We start from the raw sequence: 25,413 nt of genomic DNA, 5'->3' as shown, positions 1-25,413 counted from the left end.
GGATGAGAAGGTGGGGTTTCTGATCCTGTTTTTGTCAAGTTAGTTTCACAAAAGTTTTAATTACTTTAAACCGGAAGCGTAATATATCAAAGACAAAAAGCTTCAAGCAATGGCTCTGCAATGTATGTGCTCCATTCTTGCGTGCCACTTAATTTTGATTTTACATGCCTGCAATGTAGATAGTAAAAAAGGGTAGGACCTAACAGGTTAATGAAGACTTCTTGCTTAGAAGTGAATGCTAAAGAAAACAGGTGAATGTGAAGATGAAACTGCTGAAAATAGGGTAGGATGTAGAAAGGAAACGTGATGAAAATAACATTATTACTAAGGATGAGAATATTTATGTATTAAATCATGTTTAGTATTGCTCAGTTGGAAATTATAGCTATACACAATTTCAGCGGACAAGCTGTATCTTACACTTTCTGTGTTGCCACCTTTGAGGAGCAGCACTAGCAGAGTGAGGGCAGTGCTTATCCCCTTGTGCTTGGTATCTGTTAGACTACATCTAGATCCTGCATCCAGTTTTGGGCTCTCCATATGAGAAAGACATGACAAACGGCAGGGAGTTCTGCAGCGGACTACCAAGATAGTTGGGGGCCAGAGCACTTGCCCTTTGTGGAGAGACTGAGGGCTTGCTCAGTCTAGAGGAGAGAAGGCTTTGGGGGGTTCTAACAGCAGCCTTCCCCTGCAAGTGAGGAGGCTGTCGGGAATGCATGGTAGGGAGTCAGCAGGCATATATTGAAATCCATTTCTGTGCTGATACCTGGAGAAGCTTTTTCACTGTAAGGACAGTCAGGAATTGGAAAAGGTTGCACGGAGAGGTTGTGCTGCCTGCATGCTTGGAGGCTTCTAAAATACAACTAGATAAAGCCTCAAGTTGTTCTGACTTCATAGCTGGCACTACTTTGAACAGGATGTTGGCCTGGAGATCTCCCGAGTTCTCTTGCCAACATGAATTTTCTTATGATTCTGTAATCCTGTATTATTAATAGATAGCAAGTAGAAGAAATTTTGTTTTTGTTGTTCTAAACACTTCAGGTAAGAGGGTAAATATTCATTTAATAGCAACTTATTTTAAAGGGGTTAACGGGGAGATTTAGCTGGTTTAAAACTCAAAAGTCTCTACAGAAGGCCTGAGAAGAATGTTTGTATCCCTGCTGCTTTTTAGGGCTGAGAGCTGCTAAGTTGTAGCTGTCATACTGGCTGTAATGTTGTATTGCTTCTGGAGAGGGCATAAGCTGGCTAATTTTATTTCTTTTGCTGAAAAGCACTTCGCTTTTGTCATTCTGCCTGGCCAGGTCTTGGTTCAGGGCAGGGAGCTTTTTCCTTCTGCAAACCAGTGTACTCTTGTTACTTGTTCTCTAACGTGACAATTTAGTTCAATCTAATAGCAGTGCTGAGAAGAGCGATCAGGATTCAGGCTGGCCTTCTAAGATATGCTCTTAGTTTCTGTAATTTATATATTTTTCTCTTGTGTAAGACTGTAACAGTGCAGGTGGTGTCTGTCATTCAGCTTTGTCAGAACACGGACACTAGAACAGGTAGATGGAATGGCTGTAGTAAGTCTGGAAATCAACATTGTTGTCCTCAGTTTTGTAGCAATTACATTCAAGTCTAGCCAGCTATTAGCTGAAAACATACCAGACTTATTTGGAAAGTCTGAAAATAATTTTTGTTTGCTTTTCTCTCTAGCTGTACTTATTGCTTGTGAAAAACAACAGATACAAATTTCTGTGAACAGAAGCTGAGAACAAATGGATTTTCCACCCTGTGGGCCTCTTCCCTGGTTGCAGAGAACATGTTCTGTGCAGTTTTTGGTCTCATCATGACAAATAGGATTTAGATCATAAAGAACTTTTAACCTACGTGGAGCTCTGTGGAGCTTTTAGCATGTCATTTTAAGTCAGTTTGTGTAATGATGTTCTTTGCGACATGCATGTCCGTTAGGAAGCATACTGGAATCTCATTTCGTGTGGACCATTGAATGACAGATCACGGTTGCCCAAATGGTCTGCATGATCAGTGGTGCAAATGGAAAGACCACATTCTGTCCCTGGAAGTTCTGTAGGACAAGTTTAGGTGTAGTAAGTAATGTACCTAATGAATAAGATTTGGGCTATTGTAAGGAAATTGTTTGCTTAGGATAGATATATTAACATTCAAGCTTAGTGTTTCTATTTTGAAATGAAATAAAACTGATTTAAAAGAATTTTTGTAAAATAGCTGTAACATTGTGGGTTTTAATGAAAAAGACCTAAATAAAAAGCATCGAGATAACCAGTAAATTGTGCCCACAGGTATCATCCACTAGATGCCACTCTTCTCAAGCTGTAGGCGGTGGGATGTGCCTGTTTAAAATACAAACATTTAAGTATTTTCTGTTATCACAAAATGAAATCTTCATTGTGGAAAAAAATTTACAGTGCTCGGATGGTAACTGTGAGTTTCTAAGTTAAATTCTTGGATCACTTATTTAAGGACCTAGATAAAATTGCCGTGTGTTCAGAGGGGTGGAACTTCTTTCTGCTGACTTCCAAAGAGTCAGCATTTCTGAAATGTATACCATTGAGTGTCCTCAATGATTTTATGTATAAAATCTCATTTAACAGAAAAAGTTGGCCTCTCATCAGTAAATTGTTAAGCTTTACATCTGTGCGAGAGGTTTTTTTACAGCACCATTTCTGAATAAATATGAAAGTATTTTGATAACATATAATAAATATCCAACTTCCTCTGAGTCCTTTTGGTGTTATCAGCAGTTATCTGATACCCTTCCTCAGTCTACTCTGATAATAAACAGTGGCATGCTTAACAATTGTAATTCAAGGTTTTGAAGGGTCATGAATTTGCTAATAAGGTAATGGAGAACATTTTATCATGGAATCCCATGTCCAGTTCTGTCAGTGAACCAGCCACTTCAACTGTTTAGTCATTTCATTATATCAAGTCATGCCAGTTGTACCTGTGCTGTCTGAACAGGTGGATGTTCTGTTGTAGCCACCTGGCAGCTGGAGCCTCAGTCACTTTGTGACACAATGCTATGTTTGGGTGTTTGGGTTTTTTTTGCTGTGCTCAAAAAAGTACGTTAAGATTTTATAAGCCCTTTTTACAAAGAGGTAACTGGCACAATGGAAATGTTTTCAGTGAAAAAGTCTCCCATCCAGATGACCTTGTTCTTGTTTTTAAGGAGAGATTATCTGTGAAAAGATTTTCACTTTGGCAGGTATACTTTCCATACATGTACTGCTTGTATGAGTACTTGTAGTTGAACTGGGCTCTGTTCTTTGCAGTCCTTCTTCCCTGTTGGCTGAATCTTGTAATGGATCTGCTATTTGTTACCAGCTTGTTAAATTTCTGTGATGATGCAAGGTCTGTTTTATGATTTCACTGCAAGGTAAAGGTGGAAGGGAAGATGGTTTGAATTGGAGAGTACATTTGTTTAAATGAAAATAATATTTAGATATAATAATTAAAATATGAGAATGCTTGCCCATTGAGTGGAACCTTTGTACAAAACTCAAAGAATTTTGCATTCAGTAACTATAAACTTTGCAGTTTGTTTCTACAGGAGATATGGTGTTTCTTTGCATACAGGCATATTATGTCTCTCCCTGGTGTTACCACTGACTCTAGTGTCACTGGGAAAGAAAACCTGTATGTTCTGACTTTCAGTATTTCAGTCTGACTGCTAAAGTATGCTTCTCCGTTGAAGAAGATTTCCGGTATTACTTGGTATTTGCTTATCATTCAGAGGTTTGCTTTGTTTGCTTTGTGAATACTTGATGCCTTATTATCCCACATTATTCCTTTTGCAGTGTTATGCCTTCTGGTTTTTTTGATAGGTTGATTGAGATAGCAGGAAACAGATTCCCTGCTTATTTTGACTCAGATGAAAAGCTGTTCTGCATGACCCGTAGCATTCACCTGTATCGAGAGTTGACCTGTGGCAGTGTACTGAAGAGGTATTCTTTTTCAGAATTTAAAAAAAAGACCATTTTGGCTGGATTGTCTATAACAATATTTGTTTTATGTCAAAGTTTTATGAAGACTAATTTATTTATTTTAGGCCTTTGCGTGTTGATGACAGCATGGTCTCCAACAAAGTAAAATTGCTACAGAAGGACTGACATTGCTTTTTGCATTTCATAGCATGTGACTTATTCAGTTGACATTTTCTAATTTCTGATAGACAATTTCTATATGATCTGATCTCTGTAAGCCTTTAAAGGAGAGTGTTCATGTGACAGGTCTTAGATTGGATAGTGGAGAGACCATAGTATGAGAGTTACGTTTTCCATGAAATAGGAGGTTGCTTCTCCAAAGCACAGGCTACTTCCAGGAAGGCTGAGACCCCTGCAGCAGTGGGAGGGAGGAATTGTTTAACAGTGATCAGCCCAAATGTCATTGTTGGTGGTGCTATATTTTCATGTTACCTTATGATAATTTGTGAATGCATTTCACAATTATATATATATTATATATATTTTAGCATCATCTTGTGTATTTTATGTTAGTGGGAGAATTATTCTAAGGATAGTTTCTTTTTCTAGTGCAGCTTTATCAGAGAACAGCTGGTAGCATATTATCAATGGATTAGGTTTGGCATACTATCCTTGGAGACATACAGAAAGGTATTTGACCTTCTGCATCAATAGATACCAAGGATTCTGGTGTTGACAATGGGACCTTGCTACTGTGAGCAGAAGGGCACAGTTTCAATGTCCACTTGACTTGCTGTCTGCCTTTCAGGGGTTGTACAGCATAGCGTTGCTATCTAGAGATACTTCCAAGCCTCTCTTTTGGAGATGTCCTGCCTCGGGTTATGTGGCCCACTGGAGCCTCAGATTCCTTTCCAAATCTCTTCAATACATGCGGATGTTAGTGGAGGTGGTGTGTGAAGGGGAGAAAGAGGGGCTGACTTTCAGCTTATTAAAGTAAACTTTTTATTTAAGCGATTTCAAGGTTAAAAAATGGTTCTATTGTGTAAATAATGTTATAAATGACAGGGGTTTTGTTGTTTTTTCTTTTTTAGGATTATGTCTTTGGAAGAAGAAATTATTTCAAAGAAAGTTAAACTCATAATAATTGACTCTGTTGCCTCAGTTGTCAGAAAGGAGTTTGACACAAAACTCCAAGGCAACCTGGCAGAGAGAAGTAACTTTTTGGCTAGAGGAGCATCAGTGTTGAAGTATTTGGCGGAGGAGTTCTCAATACCAGTAAGTTCTTCCTCCTTTCTTAAGTTTTTGCCTTACAGTATCAAGTAATAAAATATGAGAAGAATGAAAACATCAGGAAGACGAAAACCAGAAAAAGCTTCTAGCAGGAATCTTCAAGCATGTACCAGCTGGAGAATGGCGGAATAGTAACTGTTCTGCTTGGTGGTTTTGCTTGGCTTTTTAAAATTTTTTTGTTACTTAGGACTTCAAATAAGGGTTTACAAGATTCTTCAGCTGTGTTTCAGTGCTTTGTTTTCTTTTTTTTTTCCTTAAATTTATATTTTATTTTGTTGCCTTTAAATACTGCTTACCCTGATGGTTCCCTTCTAATGCAATACTTGCTCTAACTAGTGCGTACTCTGACTAGGTGAAGATCTTTTTCTGCCTCTGTCCCTTATACTTAAGTTTATAGAATCTCAAAAGGTTTTATGCTGTGGGGCAATGTAAATTCCTTTTGTGACTGGTTATATATGCTAATTAATGCAGAAAGGAAGGTAATAGCTCAGCAAATCCTTGTCTGTGGACATAAAATACAAAGGAAGACATGGACACTTAGTACAGGGACTGTGTGCAAAGATTCGAAAAGTGCTTTAGAAGATGTAAGATGCATAAATGTGTGTGTGTGTTCCTTCATTGTATGATCCACGGAGGATCATATCAACTCCAAAGATGTCATTGAGACCTAACTCTTAGAAGTATTTCCTAGTATGGGTAACGTACTCTTCACTCCAGTGTAAGAGAGAAACTGTGGCAAGAACTTGAGTAAGACTGGTGAGGCCTTTTCCCTCTCATGCTTCTGACGTCACAGCAACTACCATACCAGAAATAGACACGTCAGAGGTGTGGAACTGGCTGACTTAAGAGGAATGCATTTCCTTCTGCTGTGGAATTTCTAAAGACTTTTGGTGAAGAAGATTAAAACCTGCCTTTGAAGTTCAGGTACGAAAAATAGCATCCTAGTTAGTGCACCCAATAGTGTTTATAGTGCTTTAAAAAGTCAGGAAAGAATTGTGTTTGAGTATGTACGCTCTCATATTTTGGGAAAATATTATGCAGTCCTTTGAAAAAGAGGAGATGTTTTATGGGAAGATACTATTTTTCTCTATTTCTTTATTTTCTCCTTTAGACCCCCTCTGCTTCTCCCTCCACCTTCATTAAAATGGTGAAGCTGAGCTGGGTTGGAGCCTCTGACAGCTCAGGCTGCTGCCCTGCTTACAGTCAGAGGGACAGTCATGATATTCACAGAAGTCGTAGAGTTGGACAATATGAAGTAGCCTAAGATTATGATGCTAATTCATCCTGTGTAAGAAGAAAATAAAGCTCAAGTGCTTAAAGGCTTCCATTATGTTAAAGCTAACATGTCTGCTTTGAGACGTTTGTGATACCTGGTATGCTGGTCATTTCCTGTTTCTCACTGTGAACGCTTCAGTAAGGAGTTTTGGACAGGAACTTGTGCTCTCGTCACAGCTCTGTCTTTTTGAATTGATCCATGAGATATCTTACTCTTTAAATATAATTTTTAAAGATCCACGTAGTTATATGTAAATACACAAATTGAAAGCTTGTATATTTCTAAAACACCTATTGGTTAGGTTTATCGATTTATTAAAAGGAAATCCGACCGTATTTTCATTTATTGGCATCTTTAACACACATTGCTAGTGGGTGGTTTCTGGAGTATTGTAAGGCTTTGTTAAATTTTATGTTACAAAATAAACTGTAATAACTCCTGTTAGTTAAGAATTCTAGGAGGGCCTTGGCTAGAGATTTGTGTTCTTGCAAACATGGATCCCTAGACAAGGATGTGTGTGAGTAACATGCAAAATCCAACATCAGAGTATGTTATGCACCTTCAGGTGTTGGCGCATACTAGAAATAAGTCTGTGGTTGCATACATTGCATTAACCTCTGCTACTTGAGGTTACAGAGTATCAAAGGTTCTCATTGTAAATAACTGTTGGAATTATTTCAGATGTTTTTACTTACCTAGAAAATCATAAATATAAATTTGGGACTAAAGGAACATTAACAAGGTTGCAAAGTGATTTAGATCACTAATAAATGGGACACATGAAACAATGCCTTACACTTATTTCATGGCAGAATCAGTGCAACTAAATACTGGGTTGGGCAACATGTAGGGGGACTCAGTCTGAGATGCTGGAAAAAGATTTGGAGTTGATGGCTGGTAGGAGTTGAACTTGAAGCCAGTCCTTTTGGGTGTAGCTAAAAGGTCTGGTGAAAAACTTTGAGTAGTTGAGCAAGGGAATCGGAAATAAGGAGGCTGTGTCTTAGCTATTTGGCTATAACTGTTACTGGAGGAGTACATCTGGTGTTAACAGTCCAGGGAGGATTCCAGAGAATAGCCTTGAAAATGACTGGTAGAAGGGGAGAGCAGACTTAGTAAGACATAAGGTGGTTACTTTGTTTAGCTTAGCTAAGGAAATGTTAAGGGTTTCTTCATTAGTCAATATGTACCTGCTTGAGGAAGAGATATTTGATAAAAGCAACCTTCTCTTCAGCTGACAAAGGTATACCGCAGCGCTGTGGTTGGAAGCTGAATTAAGCAAGTTCAGACTTCAAATAAGGGATGTGTTCTTACTGGATTAATTAATCATTGGAATGTATTACTAAACATAAATAGCTTCTTGTCACTGAGTATTTTTAAATGGGCTTTTTTTTTTTCCTTTTCCTAAGAAGGAAATGGGTTCAAATAGGATTAAATTTGGGGAAACCCTGTGCTATGATGTTATGCTGGAGTTCAAGTGAGTTTAACATAGTTCTTTCTGTTGGCATAATAACCTCTCTAGCTGTTTTTAATTGTGTGTTCATGGTGTGAGGATATCAAGTTTGATGTGCACAAGTGATTAACATTCATAGCTTCTACTGGGCTCAAAGGGAGCTCTTTTAAACCCAAGTAGCTCTATATGGTATGAAGTATTTGGAGAAGAACTGACCTTAACTGCCTTGAAACTGATGGTCATCGTTCAGTAACCTTCCTGTACCTCTATTTTCAGTTTGTAAAATGGGAATAACAGAGCTGTTAGTTGTGAGGATGCTGTGAGGGTAGGGTTGTTACCGTTGAAAAGCACTCATACTGTGTCCATAAACAGTGTATAAATGCTCATTGGAAAGTAACGCTTGCCATCCTCGGTGTAAAATTTAAATAATGTGTAGTAAATGAAACCTTAATCCATCTTTTGAAATGAGAAAAAAAAGTATTAAACATATTCATTGAATGGCACCATCTTAGCCACTGAATGAAGCAAGTGAAAGTGTCAATTTTTGCTTGACTTAATGGTTTTAGAATTTTTTAGTTTGCAAAGTACAAAGAAACACGAAGGGTTTTTTATTTTTTCATATGTATTGACATTAGTAAAACATAAGTTGTTTCTCGAAAAGTGAAATACGAAGCCTGATTTCCTTTTTTGATCCCTTCTTCCACCCAACTTACCAGTAAGCCTTGTTCCGTCCCAGGCTCTTTAAACGATGCCAGGGTAAGAGGCAGCACAAGGTTTGGATTGCTTCTGGTCTACTGACAGGCCACCTGGCAGCCACACTGATGACTGAACAGTCACTGAAGCTTTTTGCTCCATGGGGCACTATGTAGCAGTGTCCCTTTTCCCCCCTCCCTGCACACAGCTGTGACCAAAACCTACTTTTTTTCTGCCAGGTTTGGGTGAAACTAGCCAGTCACGTCAAAAGCAATTGCTAGAAACAGAGAAGGACAGTTTGACTATATATCAAACAAAAAGCCCTTTATTTTTGAAATCCAACGAATATGTAAAACTACATGAAAAGTTTACATTACATTCATCTGGTTTAGAGCATGTTGTACTTGAAAGCATTTGGATCTGAATGTTCTGTTACAATGTGTGTTGATGCTGTCTACCAGATTACATATTTAAGCAGCAATGATCAGCCCTGTATATTTCCTGTCTAGTTTCCTGACTTCCTTAGCCTTCCTAAAAAGAACAGAAAATGAAATACACTTGGGGTCTTTTCTTCTCTTCTTCCATATTCGTAGGAAACTATTTATTGTTAGTAAGTGGTATTCAGTAAAAGTAGTCTAGTGTTCGTGCTGGTTGAGAGAGAAATGATGTCTTCATTTCAGTGAAGAGCTAAAACTAAAACCCAGTATGACTAGAATTGTTCTTGAGATTTAACTGTTTAGCTTACAAAAATTGTTATTTATAGAACCTGGTCTTCCAGCTGTTAGTACTTCAGAAAGTGTGTGAAGCAGGCTAGAAGTCTCTATGGAAAAGCACTCTAAAAGTGGCAGTTGCAAAACCAAACTGCTTTAAGCATTCTTTTAAATGTCAAATTGAGACTGAAGATGAAACTTGGTTTGTAAATCCCTGAGGCTAATCGAATTACAACACTGGCTGTCCTTTATACTTTTGTCTGGGTTGTGTTCTTAGATCTGTGAAGTGAACCTTTGTTTTTTATGATAAGCATGTTGGTTATCGTTACTACCAGTAAATGTATAGTAGCATCTTTTGGTTTTTGTTTTTTTTATTTTAATTGTTCTTTCTGAGAATATGAAATAGCTTAGGAGAGACTTTAATCTCTCACTTGTGATTTATAGTGCAAATGAAAGACAAACCTTATGTAAGTATTTGGTAATGGTTTTATTTACTATGCTAAAGAAGTTAACAGTAGTCAAGAAGCCCATAATTTCCACAGGTAATATTTTTTCCCCTTGAGATGCCACATGCTCTGTTTTAAAACTAGAAGTTCACTTTATCAGTATTGATAATATGTCAGCAATTAAAGCTGACATAGTCAATTTTCTTTTCAGACTTAGTTCTCACATTTTTTGTTTCAGTGCTTCACACTGACACATTCTGCTCTGTAAACTTTATACCCAAGATTTTAATTTGTTGTGGAAAGCCAAATGTTTAGCTAAATACAGATTATTTTTTTTTCTAGGTTGTGTAAGTTTTTTCTTCTCAAAATCAATTTATATGCACAAATTACTTGACATCTGCAGTGCATTTTCTGCTGTCCTTGGTTAGGTGTGTTGAATTCTGTCATCTCGGCTTCCTGCAGTAAAGTGTCTCAAGATTGAAGTGCTTCTTTTGGCAAAGAGAGAATATTCAAACCATTAATCTTCTCTTTCTTTAAAAGCAAGTATTTCCATTTGGCCTTTTCCTTGCTTCTGTATTATTCTGTTTCCACATAGATGGTTGCTTGTCAGCTCCTCTGGACCTTTGCTATTACTATTCTGTTATTTGAAAATATTAGTTTATAGAGAGCTAAACAAATTCCAAAATGGAAGACTTCTGCAGAAAAGTTTAAATGCCAGTTCCCTTTGAATTGGTAATAAACATGTAGAAAGTTTGGAAAAAAATGAATAGTTGATTTGTTGTTACAGTATGTAACAACACTTTACACTGACTTTTCCAAAACTATGGAGATACATTAGACTTCCAGGCGAATTTGTCTGTATCTGGACTGTAAGCTGCTGAAATGCAAGCTTTGTTTTATACTTTGCTATTAAAAAGTGTTTTTAATACCAGTGTTACAGAAACAGTAATTGCATTATCTTTGCAAGTTGTTTAAACCTAGAATAAGAAAAACTTTTCTCTACTTCCAAAACTTAGAGAGCTGGTTCAATTTTGAAGTTTTCTAAAAAGAGAAATATGTTATATCCTGTTGAAACGTGTTTTCTTGAGGACCTAACCTTATTGGAATAAAATGTTTTGGGACTGAGTTACCAGAATTTTACTAGCCATATTGAGGCCAGACATGGTTCAAACAGTTTATAATGGTGAGAACTTAGTGGAAATTATGGGTCCTTTTCTGTTGAGGTGCTGATACTTACATAAAGTGTCTTGTTGCTCAAGTTTCAAGTGTATTTTGTGTTTGTGTACGTATGTGTACCTGAATACCCTTCCCAGCTGCTAATAGGAGGATTTTCCTATTTCTGCATCACCACACTGAACTCCTGGCCATCTGCTTGCTGCAAAAGTTTGAGGTTTACCTAATACTGTAATTCTTCTTTCAGTGTGGGGCTGCTACTTGCTTTGTTTCTCTCTCTCCCCCCTTTCAACTTCAATTTGAGTAGCTTTGGTGCTTTCTTTTCCATGAAGTCTGTATATTTTGGGAGCAGCATGGAAGTTAAAATAATTTGTGACTGTTTGCTTACTGCTTCTGAACCTGCAGAATTTTATTAAGATAATTCACCAACTTCTTGGAGAAACCGAGTTGTGCTTCTATGAACTCAATAGGATGAAAAGATACTAGTGTGTTATGCTAATCATATTGTGAACGTTATCCACAGAAGCATGAATATTTAGAATAGTGTAGATACTGCAGAATTTGCTGCCTTATTCTTTATGAATTAAAGAAACATTGTATAGCCCTAGCTTTATTTTGAGCCATGGAAAACAGTAGTTAATTTGTTTACTGAATCAGGAAAATTACTTCCAAAACTAACTTTTTTCTGGTAAAGAACAATTCTTGCTCTCTTCGAGATGTTTCACTCCACCTGCACCAAAATTCAAGTTGATGTTCACATCCTCATTAAATGGTGAACTGAGCAGCATGAGAAAATGACGTGTGTGCTAGCTATATCAGAACTTTGGGTTTCAAACATACTCTCTTTTGGTGCGAAGAGGAATACCTAACCTTGTTCAGTGCGCTTCATCAGTTTAACAAATGGTTTATGAAACAAGCAAAACATTTTATGTTAAGATTTCTTCCCATGTTATACTTAGCAGTATTTTCATGCCAAGAACTGAGTCTATAGCTTTGGGTTTTTTTAATTTAAAATTCTAGTATTACCCTTTGTTTTCTTACAAAAACCTGCTTAGAAAGTAAGTGTCAGTATTTCATATATATGTGAACATTGCTGTTTGTAAAGTGGGGTTTGGAATGAATTTTAATTTGTGTTACTGTTTAATTAGGAAAACAAAATGGTTGAAGGGGGATTACAGACCAGAGCTTGTTCATTTGCCTCGCCAGAACTTCATAAACGCAGTTTTTTTTTGCAGATTGTTTATGTTTCAGTTATTCTTCTGCTCCATAGTACTGAGCAAAAAATAGTTTTGATAAAAGGGAGTTAATCCAACTGCTAAGTGTCATTACAGTGGCAAAGTTAGCTGGTTTTGTCTTCTCATGTGGCTGTTATAATTATCCTCGGAAGGCACAACTTTATTTTAGTTTAAAATGACTGGTTAAAATGAAATTATAACTATCTTCAGTACTGCTGCCATCCATGTGCTTTTTAATTTGTGTCTGGAGAATATATGTTTCTGCAGTTTATGGCCCAGCAGAGTGTTCCTTTTGGACTGTCTGTGCTCATAAAATGTTTAATACTGCAGAGGAAAAGGAATGAGAAATGGTAGAGCAATGTTTCCTGTTTTCATGTGGTGGTGAAGTATAGAAAAGGAGGTAGTTTAAAGTTATATGATACTGGAATTCAGTTTTCTTTTTCTTTTAAAGTATTCTCTCCATTGCTTTTTCCATTTTACAGTGCAAGTGACTTTGCCAAAAGCTATCATTCTGCACAATTGCACATATGAAATTATGTAGAAGGAAGGCACCAGTCTTAATGTATAGGAGAGGGAGTTGAGAGGAATGAGATTTTATTACCAGATTTGGTTTTGATCTGCTATACGATCATGAACAATTCTTGCTATAAAGGAGGGCAGACACTTTCCCTAATACCTGCCTTGACTTGAATTTCTGAAAAACATACTCAAAATGAATGATCAGTTTCTTGTGTCTTCTAACCCTTGTTTTTGTTACACTTCTCTGGGTTCCCTTCAGCTGATTTATATCATCTTGAAAGTGGAGTGAAAACTGAGACAGTATTCCAGTTTAATCTCTACCAATGTTTAGGTATGGAGAAAAGGGTTTCATCTCGGGCCTGGCAGGACATCCTCTTGTTTATGCACCATAGTACACTGTTTGCTTTCTTTGGGACAGTCTTGATATCCTTTACTTACCATTCATTAAAACTCTGGATAGGCATCTGATGACTTTGTTATTTAACTAGTTGCTCCTTCTTCTAATGTGTTATCTTTCCTGACTTGTCAAGATGGTTTTGAATTCTAATCTTATATTCTAGTGGACATGCAGTCTCCTCCCTGTTTTCCTATTTTTGCAAGGAAAATGATCATTTTTTCTCTTACAGATTCTTTGTGTAACTGTTGGATAGAATCATGCTTCAAGCAGACTATACCATTTTGTTCAGTAAGAGACCTTTAAACACTGGTAACTGCTGTGTGTCATTTTCCAATAAACTTTGCATGCACCCTGTAGCAGATTTGTCTAGGTTATATTTCTCTAGTTGAAGTAACATACCTATATAAGATGTTCTACTGCTAAAATAAAAATACAGTATTCGCGTTTTTTCCCTGCACTATCATGTTGTTACTCTGTATGTGCTGTAGAAAACAACATTAATTGTACTGAAGGGGTTTCATGCATTTTATTGGGAATTTAGGTTTTGGCAATATGTACTGTTTTGACTGCGTGAAAAATTGCCTGAACCTTTATGCCAATAATCTATTTGTGACTCTGCAAAGAAGTACTTATGTTTTGAGTATGCCATTCTTTTTGCATGTTTTCCTATGCCTCCTTCTTGTCCTTTGATTTTTATTTAAACTGTAGGTTCTCTAGGAATATTTCTGTATTTGCGTAATGTGTAACGGAAAGTGATGCTAGTCTCTAGACAGCATAGCAATACAAAGAATAGTTGACCAGGTTAAAAGTTGTTGGAAAAATCTTACCTATATGAGCTCAGTATGGACTAATTAGTTGGTCGATTTCCAGATTCTCTAGAGTTTGTTTTGCTTTATGGTTACTCGGCCCCAGGCTTCTGGGAATCAAGAGGACCTGCTCTGCAATTGTTACTCCTAAATAATGTTGTACCAGCCCCTTGAGGTGTAAAGGGATGGGGTAAGAGGAAATTAAGACTGGGAAATGCATATGTCTGTTACAATACAAATGTGCCCAGGGATCAAATGTAAAATCTTACTTGCTTGGAAGCTGGTAGAAATAGAGATGATTGTATCACTTCCCTCTTTGTGTTTACAGGACTGCTTTGTGAGAATATTGCATTTTTGTGGAACCAGTTGCACTCCTGGGGCTGCTTTTTCATGAAGTATGATCTGGAAGCTTCTTGATGCAGTCTGCTTGCTGCTGTTAACTAGAGAACCTGCCTTTTTCAGTCTGCAAAACTTCCTCTCCTTCCACACATCGTTGGATGGTAATAACAGACAACCAGATCAAACTATTGCAGCTAGATGGTTGATGATCCTGTGCTGCCTTGTAAATAGGAGTATCTAGGTTTACAGGACAGGCTTTTCAGTCTGCACTTTTTTTACTTTTGAGGCTCTTGTGCATTAGAAGAGTTGTGGGTTTTCCTCTGGTTTCCCTCCTCTGTTTTGCTTGGAATTGAAATCGGTGAGCTATAATGTAGGGTCTCCTGAGCAACTTCATTCTGATTTTTCTACAAGAAGACTCCATCTTATTAGTGGGAGTATGTATGTTCTGTATCATTGTTCACTGAAGTTGCAGCTATCTATGTTGATTTATTCACTCCAATTTTCTGTTTAAAGAAGGAAACCCATCATTTTACAGCAAGCATTTTAAATCCTTTGGCAGAAGTTCACTACGATCAAACTGAGGGAGACTCATTTCAAATACGGATTTCAATGAGAAACTACATGATTTTGGTAACCTCATCAAAACTGTCATGTTGCCTCTTGCTAAAATGCATAGCTGTATCTCATTTGAGAATACAATACTTCTGTTGTATTATTCTAGGTAAACAAAATTAGATTTAGAGGTTTTTATTAAATAAGACTGAGCAGTCATCTGCAGAATTTTAATTAGGAATGAATGAGATGCTATTTTTTGTTGGTGAGACTACATCCGAATTTCAGTAAGACAGTATGTGTCCCCCCTTCCCCAATACTCTGTTAGCATTTTTGATACTCTGATTTTGATGAGCTACATTGTCCACCCCAGAATACAAATAATTTTCTATGTCTTTAAATTCCAGTATTTTCTATATTTTACTTTTGTATGTATCGCATCTCATACTTGTGACCTGGGGCAGATGGTGTCTCACTGGTATCTCCTCTTCAACGGTATCTGAGGTCTTGACTGGATTCTTGGCAGACTGGTATTATATTTTTCATGATGTGCTGGTTAGCAAAATCACCTCTAGTACATGAACTAAACACTACGTCTTCATGCAACTGCAACCCGTAGTGCTTGTAGAGGAAAATTGCTTTAAAAGTGCTTGCTGCTTAGCAGCTTTTTGTAACTTCACACAGATTCGCCCTAGGGGAAAAAGGGGTCTTGCTTAAAACTGCAGGCACATACCAGTGCTCCGGGTACATTACATCTCAAGAACATTGCTTAACCAAACTGGCTTCAGTAGTTGTCAGTCTTTGAAATACCAAACTGAAGTTATTTCTCTGCAAAGCCTGTGAACCACAGTAGCAAGCTACGACTGGATAATTGGAAGTTTGATGCAGGGCTATGTGTCTGTTGCTCTGTCAGTCTTAAATTTGTGCATCACCAAAAGTATGTTAAGTCTTTTTTTTTTTTTTTCTTTTTCCAGTAGTTGTGAGAGAAGATGCAGTGAAAGGTAAGCTAGGTATGAAATACTAAGATGATTGTTTTAATTGAGACCCTTGCCTTCTGTTGTTGTCTATTTCCTTCAACAATGTCTTATTCTAACAAACCTCAGAGAGGTTTGGAATGACGTCTAAGGACTGTTCCCTTACGTCTTTAGCAAATTCTCTCAGTTCCCCCAAGAACAGTACAGGAGCCTGCTGCTCACCTTTTTAGTGATATGTCCTTTTCCATATCATATTCTAGCTAGATAGTGAAGAGCTTGTTTGGAAGAGGAATTGAGTGATAAAACATTCAAGGTTTGCTTGTGTCAAAAATTATTTGTGGGGTGAATTCTTAACCCAAAAAGTCTTCTGAATATGCACTGTCGTAGGATTTTCTGGGGCGTATATACAAACAGCCGCCTAAGGCTGGCATGTGTTGGGCTTGTATAACTTTCTCTGGTTCCATGGAAGAGCTCCATGTCATTGCCCTTCCTGGAATTGTAATGGAAACGGTTAAGGCTGGGCAGTGAGCACAAAATTTCTGAGGAAGCCTGGGTACAGAGAATATGCAAAGAACTGGTATACTGTGTATTAGAACAGATGTGCTCTCCTCTGCTTCTGCAGTGCTTCTGAAATAGTGCTACTAGAAGCAGACAGATGCTGCTGGAACAATTTGTGAAGCCTGCTCCTGCTGATTGTATTTTCAAGGAGCAGATTGGCAATAGAAAAGGAGATGGTTATTGGCTGGGAATACTGTTTTGGGGTTGGCAGCAATGCTTACTGCTGTGCCTCCATTTTCAGTTGGCTAAAGGGAGCTGCAGAGGAGAGGAACTAGTAAAGTTGTGAAGCTGCTGCCTGGAAATCCACTGACCTGTGGCCCATTCTGAAGTTGTCCCTAGTAAAGAAGGCTACCAGATACAAGCTGCAAGCAGAATCAATTATCTGTGCAAATCACAAGTGATGTGTAGGTAGCAGATTAATTGAGCCTCCGTTACAGAAAGTTTAAGTAGTCCAAAATCAAGAGTTGGTCAACCAATGTCAGAGATTAAACAGCAGCAAGAGGACAGTATGTGCTTTTTTGCTTCCTACCTGCCTTGTAATTCATTTCAGTATAGAGTCTGCAGCTGGCTCATACTTGCTGATGAGCCCGAACAAGGATGTACACTGGCTGAAAAGCAACCCAGGGAAGGAAAAATGTAGCGGGCAATTGTTATGCAGCTGAACAGGCACTAATGTAGGCAGAAAGAGGGGCAAGAATGTGTGGCTTCTGGCAGCAGCACATATTTTGAATGTAAAACTGCATCTTCAGTAAAAAGGATAAGTATGAGTAAAAATACTAACCAGGTTATTACCCAGAACAAGCAAAGAAAAAGTGTGTTAGGTGCTTGGAACGTCCTTTAAACTTTTAACAGTTCTAGGAAGGATTCTGTAACATACCGTTATTACGATGCTTTGTACTTTGACTAAAGTTGAGCAAATACCTGGCTGTATACAGCCTATCCTTACATTGCGTAGAGCTTTTGTGGATTATTAGGTCAGTGTGCTGGTTTTAGTCTGCATGCTCTGGTTTTAAAATGCATCATAATTTGCTGTATTTGGAGTTGTAATATAACCATGCATAATGAATTATAGCTGAGGTCAGAAACTATGCTGAGTAGTAGATTTTTCAAACCACAGTATTTTTTCCTATGCTAAAATTCAGAATGAAATGTATAACAATCCATTAAATAGCTGGTACAGTCCATAACATGCTGGCATTCCTTCATTATTAATAGTTTCATATCCATCTGTCATCATGCTATGGCTAAACCATTAGCCAAGTTTTTGCAGCTGGTGCTTTACAAGTGTGTAGAATATAGTTATCTCCAGCTCCTGTTTGTTGTCTCCTAGTAAGGTGGAAGTTTAAAGAGAATTTACTGAATTGTCCAAGACTGTAAGTTCAGTTCTAGGTGAAATTCTGTGATCTTGGTTTAACTTACGTGGCCTGCGGTACTTTTCCTGTTATTTCTTTTGTTCGAACTGCATTGGTTGCAGCAGTTGTTTCGAGTAATAGTGATTTATTTTATCTCATTAGACATTCTACACATAGCTATTGTAGTCCTGTATTTTTGTAGTTCTGTTTTTTAAAAACATCTTGTGCAAATTGTAGTTGCAGATTTGATCTGAAGATAGAGCCCCTAGAGAGGTCTGTTTTGAGATGAATGGATCTATGGGTAGTATGTGTGGGTTTTTTTTGTTTTGACTTCTTCCATTAAGATGTGGATGGAGGTGAGATTGTTTGCAGCAGAGATAGCTATTGATGTAGAAAGTAGTATCTATGTAGACTGACAGAGTGCTTTGTGCATGATACTGAACAGTTACTGGAGAATAACAGTTAAGATTGTTGCTAAATCAAAATAGTTTCATACTAGTTACTTGGAGATGCAAAGTTTCTAGAAGTATTTGTGTGGTCCAGTACCTCTTGTGTGTGTGCGTGCGTGCGCGCTTTTTAAAATTGCAATACTGTAAAATTCCAAAGGCCACGAATTGTATATCACAATAGATACCTGCTTTTCTCCAATTTTTGCTGCCAGATAAAATCTGTTAATATAAATGAGATTTCTGAATAATAAAATAATATTTGTGTATATTTACCAGGTTCCGTCTCCTAGAATAACATTGTCTGTGCTGACGGGATATAATGAAATACTTGCCATCTTGTAAAAACCCAGTGCTAGAGAATAAATTGCATTTTGCATGCTTGATTTTCCCACCTGCATTCAGTCCAGTCATTCACCTCTGAATGGACTACTGATATGTCAAACCTCTCACCAGTTTAATGCAATGGCTATTGAAATACATACCAACAAGTTATGTTTCCACTTATTTCCAAAGCCTTAAACTTGTTATTTTCATGCCAAGAGCAAACTATTACCAGACATATTATAGAGTGGCAGTAGACTGGTCTGTTACTAGGCTTGTATTTCAGTTGCCTTAATGTCTTGTTTGCTTGCTTTTTCTGATGTTGGAGTGGTCCTCAGTGGGATTAGTCTGAAAAAATGTGCATCTTCTATTTGGTTATTTTACTACTCTTTTTTTACTTCGAGTTCTTTATTTGCCCTTGAACACTGCTATTTTTAACATTGTTTGAAGCTGGATTTGCAGTTCCTGCTGAAGGATGATTGACTAGCAGTAATAGCAATGTGTTTCTCCTCTCAAGGACAAACAATTTGTACAGATACCTGTACTGTTTCTCCTTGGTCACTGCAGTTGTTTGTCTGGATGCTAGAGGTAAGGTTTGCGTACTAGTGAATGTGTCATGAATTGTCAGTACAGTGGCCTAACTGCTGCTTTTCTTCATAGAGCCTCTCAAATGTAAGGAGATACTAAACAGAGGAGAGCTGTGAATAGCCTGCAAATGAGAGCTTGTATAGGAGCTTGTATAGCAATACTATTTACACAACTTGATTTGCTGTTACTGACAAGAGTACAGTAAACTACTGGATCTCTGTAAATTTCACCAACTTATTTGGAATTAATGATGCTTCCTGAATGCTAGGTGCTGCTTGAACACTTGAACCTGGCCCTACTACAGTTGTAAAGCCTTCTGGAGTTTTGAGCAGAAAACAGAAGAACTTAAGAATTTGTAGCCAGGCCTGAAGCATGTGTGTCATGCAGATGATGTAATTGATTCTATTAAATATATCTTTAGTAGTTATGTAAGTTTGGGATTTTGTAGCTGTCATGTTGCTCAAATACTAAGAATGTCCAAAGAAATGCTAGGTAATTAAGAACAATCAGTCACATAACCTTGGTTCATCTGAAGGGTAGACAATATTGATTCTCTTGGCATAGCAAACTGCATTCTTTGTAGTAGTTGAATACCTGACACTTAAGGTTACATTTTTTAAGAAATCATACAAGTCATTGGCATTTTTTAGGCAAAATATGATTTGGATTTGGCCCATAAATTTTGCTCTATGTGAAGAGGAAAAAATCAAGGAAAATAAAAGTTCTGTGGTACCTTGCAAAGATGTCTGGTTCATTATGCCGTAATATCATTGATAAGTCATATAGGTTGTATTCCTGAGCTCTAAAATTGCACACAAACTCAATTACTGTCACATGCTTCTCTCAGAAACTATAGATAGAATTACAACTTTATGGTTTTTTATCCATGTCAAAATTTTTCAGTAATCCATGTACTGACACAGTCTGCAACCTCAGAATATATTAATTACTGCAGTTTTTTTCTCAGCTTCCATAAATCTGCTTCCATTTTCAGAGTTGTAACTGATGAGGCAAAGATTAAGTGAGGAAAGATTGATAGGGAGTGGTGTGAAAGTTTTTTTTATTAGGTCAGTTGATACAGTCAGGAAAAGGGAGAGCTTTTCACTAGAAACCTGAAGAGGGACTTGGGAAAACCTGCCTGTCAGTTGGTCTAGTAAAGGGGAATATTTCTGCCTGTAAACTTTCCCTCACCTAGTTCAGATTCTGTAGAGTTACTGATGGGCAGAGACATTAAGCTTTCCTAATTTTTCTGTGTCATTTAACCTGAAAATTGATTTTATGTTTAAACTGCAGTTTTTTAATATACTGTAAGACAGCATATCCTTGTGGTCATTTGCATCCCTTTGTAGGTATGCGAGTGATCTAGTAAAGTACACAGTACTGATACGCTTAATGATTTGGCATTAATGTATTTTTTGGGAGATCCTCTCTCCTAGTATAGCCATGTGGAAGTTCTAACAGAAGAATAAAGACAACAGAATTTTTTATTTAACAGAAATGCTTGTAAGACATTTTGTAGAGTGGGCAGCTTATAGTTTGTTTTGATGGTACTGAAGTGGAAGCAGAAAGCTGACGCTCCTCCCACTTCCTGCACCAAATTTTAAGCGTCTGTCTTACTGCTAAAGGTTTTCTTTTTCCTTTGCTTCAGTATGTACCTCAGAGAGAGATCTCTAAATGCAGTCCTTTTTTTGGAGGTCATTAACTTTCATTGGTTTCTCTTATCCCCTCTAAACAGGTGATAAGAATCCAGTTTAAAGACACCCTAAAGTCTACCATATTATTATAGAATCGTAGGTTGGAAAAGATGTCTAAGATCGAGTCCAACCATCCACCCAACACCACCATGCCTACTAAATGATATCATGAAGTGCCACATCTACACGTTTTTTAAACACCTCCAGGGATGGTAACTCAACCATTTCCCTGGGCAGCCTGTTCCAGTGCGTGACCACTCTTTCAGTAAAGAAATTTTTCCTAATATCCAATCTAAACCTCCCCTGATGCAACTTGAGGCCATTTTCTCTCGTCCTATCGCTAGTTACCTGGGAGAAGAGACCACCACCTGCCTCACTACAACCTCCTTTCAGGTAGTTGCAGAGAGCAATAAGGTCTCCCTTCAGCCTCCTCCAGACTAAACAGCCGCAGTTCCTTCAGTTGCTCCTTGTAAGACTTGATCTCTAGACCTCTCACCAGCCTCGTTGCCCTTCTCTGGACACGCTCCAGCACCTCAATGTCTTTCTTGTAGTGAGGGGCCCAAATCTGAACACAGCTGGAACGATGCAGGGGACTTTAGTGTTGCTACTGAACATCAGGCTGTTGTTTATCTCTTCCTCTCACTTGAATGTACTAATTGGACAACAGATGTGTTTTTCAGCTATATGGGTTAAGACTAAACTGAAATGTGTTAATTCTTCTTAGGTTTATTTTCTGTATTCATATAATGAAATGTAGGGATGGCAAGGTGATTTGCAAGAAAATAATTTCATCCAGGGTCTCTAATTGTGTTGAAACTACAGGCACTGTCTTTTGAGTCATCAGAACTCGAAGATAGAATTAATTTCCTTCATTGCAGTCCATTTTTCTTCATAGTTTTAGACACTGAAATATTAGCATTTACATAAAAATACTAACTATAGAAACATTTTCAAGGACTGCAAGCAGATTTTATATTCTTGTGGGTTTTTTTGGATGCTCATTCTGTGTAAATTGCGTAAAAACTCTGGCAGTGTTGGTGGAATATGGAGATAATACATAAAGGAATCAGCTTTTAAAATAGGAGTCATAGGCATTTTCTGCTTTCCATACTTTCTGAATACCAAGTATATAGATATTGTAAAGTGTATTCTGTTACTCATTTTGTATTCCATCAGCCCACTGACATTAATTTTGTGTTCCATCAATTGTTTTTCAGAATGTTCTCTCAGTCTTTTGACAGGAGGACATATATTCTAGTGGCTAGATGTTGAGCTAGAAGTTGTTTGGATTATGTTCTCAGCCGTGTTGTTCGGTGTCTCCCCTGGCCCAAGTTTAACATGCAAAGGAAAAAGAAGCTTTACTGAGAGGGCCTGTGGATGAAGGATTCTCTTTATGGCAAATATTGCTTGCCCACCAAGTGAAGAAAGTACAATATTCTTATTCTAACTTCCAACATACTGACCTGTAGCAATTTTGGGTATTTTATTTCGGACAAAGGTAGTGGCTATGTATTTTGTACAGTGCCTGATTAAATTTGCTTTTGACTGTGACTGCTATTTGGCAGTTGCTTGTGGAAAACTGAGATTATTTCTACACGCAAATCAATTATGTTAATTTAGATCCTTGCAATAAGCGTCTAATCAGTGCTTGCTGGAGAAATATATATAGGTGGGATAGTGGAAAGAGCTTACTGTTGAATGCTACCAGTCAATTTCTTTTGTTAAGATTTTGCATAGTTGGTTTAGCTTAAGAACTTCAGTATTCACTTGGAGATTAAATATAACAAAGCCTTAATTACCCACTTTAGTTAGGCAGAATGCTTTGTTAGCTGAAACATGCTCCGATATTTATTTAGTGGTAACATTTTCATTATGCAAACCTTTGATGCTCCCATTGCCAGAACTGGGACTTGGTGGTACTGGAGTGTTTTCTGCCGGTTGGTGAAGCCTTCCTCTGGGAGCAGCATCCACAAGGTGGTGCCTTCTCACCACGAGAAAGGGGAAGTAGCTTCGCTTTGCAAAGTTCACGTTGGCTTTTGGCCTGTTGCTTGGCAGAAATGGGAAGCTCGGATACTGAGGTGAGAGTATCCTCTTCTCCTTGAATATAAAGTGGACGATACTGTTGTCTTTCCGGCTTTTGTGGTAGGAAACTGACTGTGATGCTCAGAAGTTCGGAACTAGAAGAGAAGCATAGCAGCTTGGAAATCAAAATTGAGCCATATTGGCAGAATCATTAAAAGATTGGCCCCGGAATACCGAAGTTGTGCAGGCCAGGGAGGGTGTATACTGCCAGAGCATCTTGTGGAATCGGACCTAGAATTGCAACAACTTTTATGTCAGGCTCAGGCCACCTTGGTGGAACTATGCAGGGGCCTGAAAGCTGAAGAAAGGAAAGTGCTTTAGGCAAGTGCTATGCAGTTTGGGGGGTGGGAGAAGGGGAACTGGCGTAGCATTGACAGTTATCTTTTAGTTACATCATAGTTTATCTTTGTAAGGTGAATTCGATGGAAGATGAGGCAGTTGGAAAACATTCCAAAAGATTACCCTCTATTGCACAGTAAGACCTGAGAAGTACTATAAGGAAAGAGTTTTTACATGACCTATATGTAATTCCCAGCTGTGAACCCTCTGGCAATGAGCATGAAATCCAAAACACAGCTGATAGGGGAAAGGGCTGTTGTCAGCTCAGATGGACACTTGAGTATTCATAGCATGGTGCTTTTACAAACAGATATTGGAGTACAGAGGAGTAATTTGGTTTTGAGATCTGTGCAGGAACCTCCTCGTAGCTGTGTGTGTGTGCGCAGATACAGTGGCAATTAGTGCTGAAGGAGAACCAGGTGTGCACTGTATTGTACTAGTTTTCCTCCAGAACAGCAAGCCTCAACCCCCCCCCCCCCATACCTCTCTGCCAAATTTCCTGCTGTAAATTGGTCTTATGTTTGCCTTTATGTACCTTGTGACCCCTTCAGAATATTTGTGGTATTTTAAACCCTGCATTGTGTGCATGACACAGTGTTTAGTTTGGAAACAAAGCTTAATTTAATCACACATGCTGATTGTGGTATTTATTTTGGAACTATTAAGTAGGAGGCAGTCTTTTATATTTTATTACTCTGGATGAATTCTCCCTGCTACTTGATAACCATGTATAAGTTTGAACTAAAAATGGTATTCAAAGGAATGCTGAAACACGGATGGCACTTGAATACAGCCTCTCATCCACTCTGGGGTCGGATTCTGTTGGACACCTAAACTTTTTGGCTGTTTGTGGTTCAATGTGGTGATGGTGATAGAGTAGCTATTTTGTTTTTAAAGGATTGTGTATCATTCCTCTTTATGTGCCAGTGGAGCTGGAGAGGGAGCTGTTTTGGAAAGAGCAACATTCACATTAGAGGAGAGGCTCTTTCTGTTTGTTTCTTCTGTCTATTACAAATGAAGGGAGCTGTGTTTGCAGAGGGAGGTTATAGCTCTGTGGCCCTGGCCTTGTTTTGTTTACTTCCCACATGTCTGCATTTACAGCAGAATAAGAAAGTATTAGAAGCTGATTTGCTACTCCTCACAAACTGCCCCCTACCCATAACATCCCAGCAAAACTGCTCCCATGGTCTTTAATCAATAATGCATGTGGTGGTAATTCTAGCCCCAAATCTTTCTCTGAGTGTTGCAGTCTTGGGGAGAACAAGGGAGTGAGTCTTTGTGAGCCCTCTTTAACAGAACGTGATGGAAAAGGACGTAACAGAAAAGTGAAAGGAATCCACCAGCAAACTTCAGTGCAGCATTGCAAGTACACCTGTCTTCAGTATTTTGACTGCTGAAGTGAAGCAATTTTGATGCAAAGTTCAGTATGCCATGAAATAGCAGATATTGTATGACATAGTTAAAGCTGTGTGTTGTGTGAATAACTCCAAGCTGTATTTTTCCTATAGTATTCTACTTGGGGTATTCTTCTTTGAGAAGCTTTCCTTTAAGAGAAGTGTTGGAACTCTCTTCTAATAAAGCAATGCGCTTAAAAGACAAGATTTGATAATCCAGGGATTTTTGAGATGCCATGTGTTTTCTATTCCAAACCACTGTGCAGCAAAATGCAGTGTTATTTCCATGACAGTTACCTAGTGGCTCTTGGCAAATGCTGTTTTTCGGGTGTTTGCTGTAAGTTTTTTTCCGTATCTGATTTCCTCGATCTTGTGAAAGAAAACAGGATGCTATGCTAAGAAGGTAATCAAGATGAGAGGAAAAACAGGCTAATTCTTTGTTGTGGTTGGATTTTTTGTTTTGCTTTTAATTTAATTGAAAATCTGAAGATCTGCTTTAGATCGTTATATTAACTGGGATTCCATATCTCAAAGGTGAGTATCTAGTCTTCTGAGCATAGCATGTGTGTTAATCTGAATGGAGGATAGTACTTCAAGGTATGGTATTAAATTTGGTGTGAAATTGATGAATTATTTCTGTATTATGTTTTTGGCACTATCTTCCATTTGTTGTCTGTAGAGATGCTGCACTTGAGCACAGACACAGTAGATGGCACTTGAGTCATTAATTTTATGATGTAGGGAAGAAAGCCAACCTCAGTTAGGGAGTTAGCTGTTTGTAGCAATAGGCACATTTTATTGGAAGAGCAGCTTCAAAGCTTTTGCTTTCAGT

At 38.0% G+C, this 25,413-nt stretch overlaps 1 protein-coding gene across 5 annotated transcripts in view; it reads left to right on the top strand.

Moving 5' to 3' along the window:
- The window catches only part of RAD51B (RAD51 paralog B), a 423,310-nt gene that overhangs the window by 16,030 nt on the left and 381,867 nt on the right, over nt 1-25,413 (top strand). For all 5 annotated transcript variants that reach the window (XM_075425160.1, XM_075425161.1, XM_075425162.1 and 2 more), the window contains 2 exons: nt 3,846-3,965; nt 5,036-5,219. In XM_075425160.1, the coding sequence (XP_075281275.1) occupies nt 3,846-3,965; nt 5,036-5,219 (304 nt within the window). The remainder of the gene's footprint in view (nt 1-3,845; nt 3,966-5,035; nt 5,220-25,413) is intronic.

Source organism: Opisthocomus hoazin, chromosome 7 (genome assembly GCF_030867145.1).
Source record: "Opisthocomus hoazin isolate bOpiHoa1 chromosome 7, bOpiHoa1.hap1, whole genome shotgun sequence".
In the NCBI taxonomy this organism is placed as follows: Eukaryota; Metazoa; Chordata; class Aves; order Opisthocomiformes; family Opisthocomidae; genus Opisthocomus; species Opisthocomus hoazin.
Note: the sequence above shows the minus strand (reverse complement) of the source record. Positions and strands in the feature narration are given on the sequence as shown.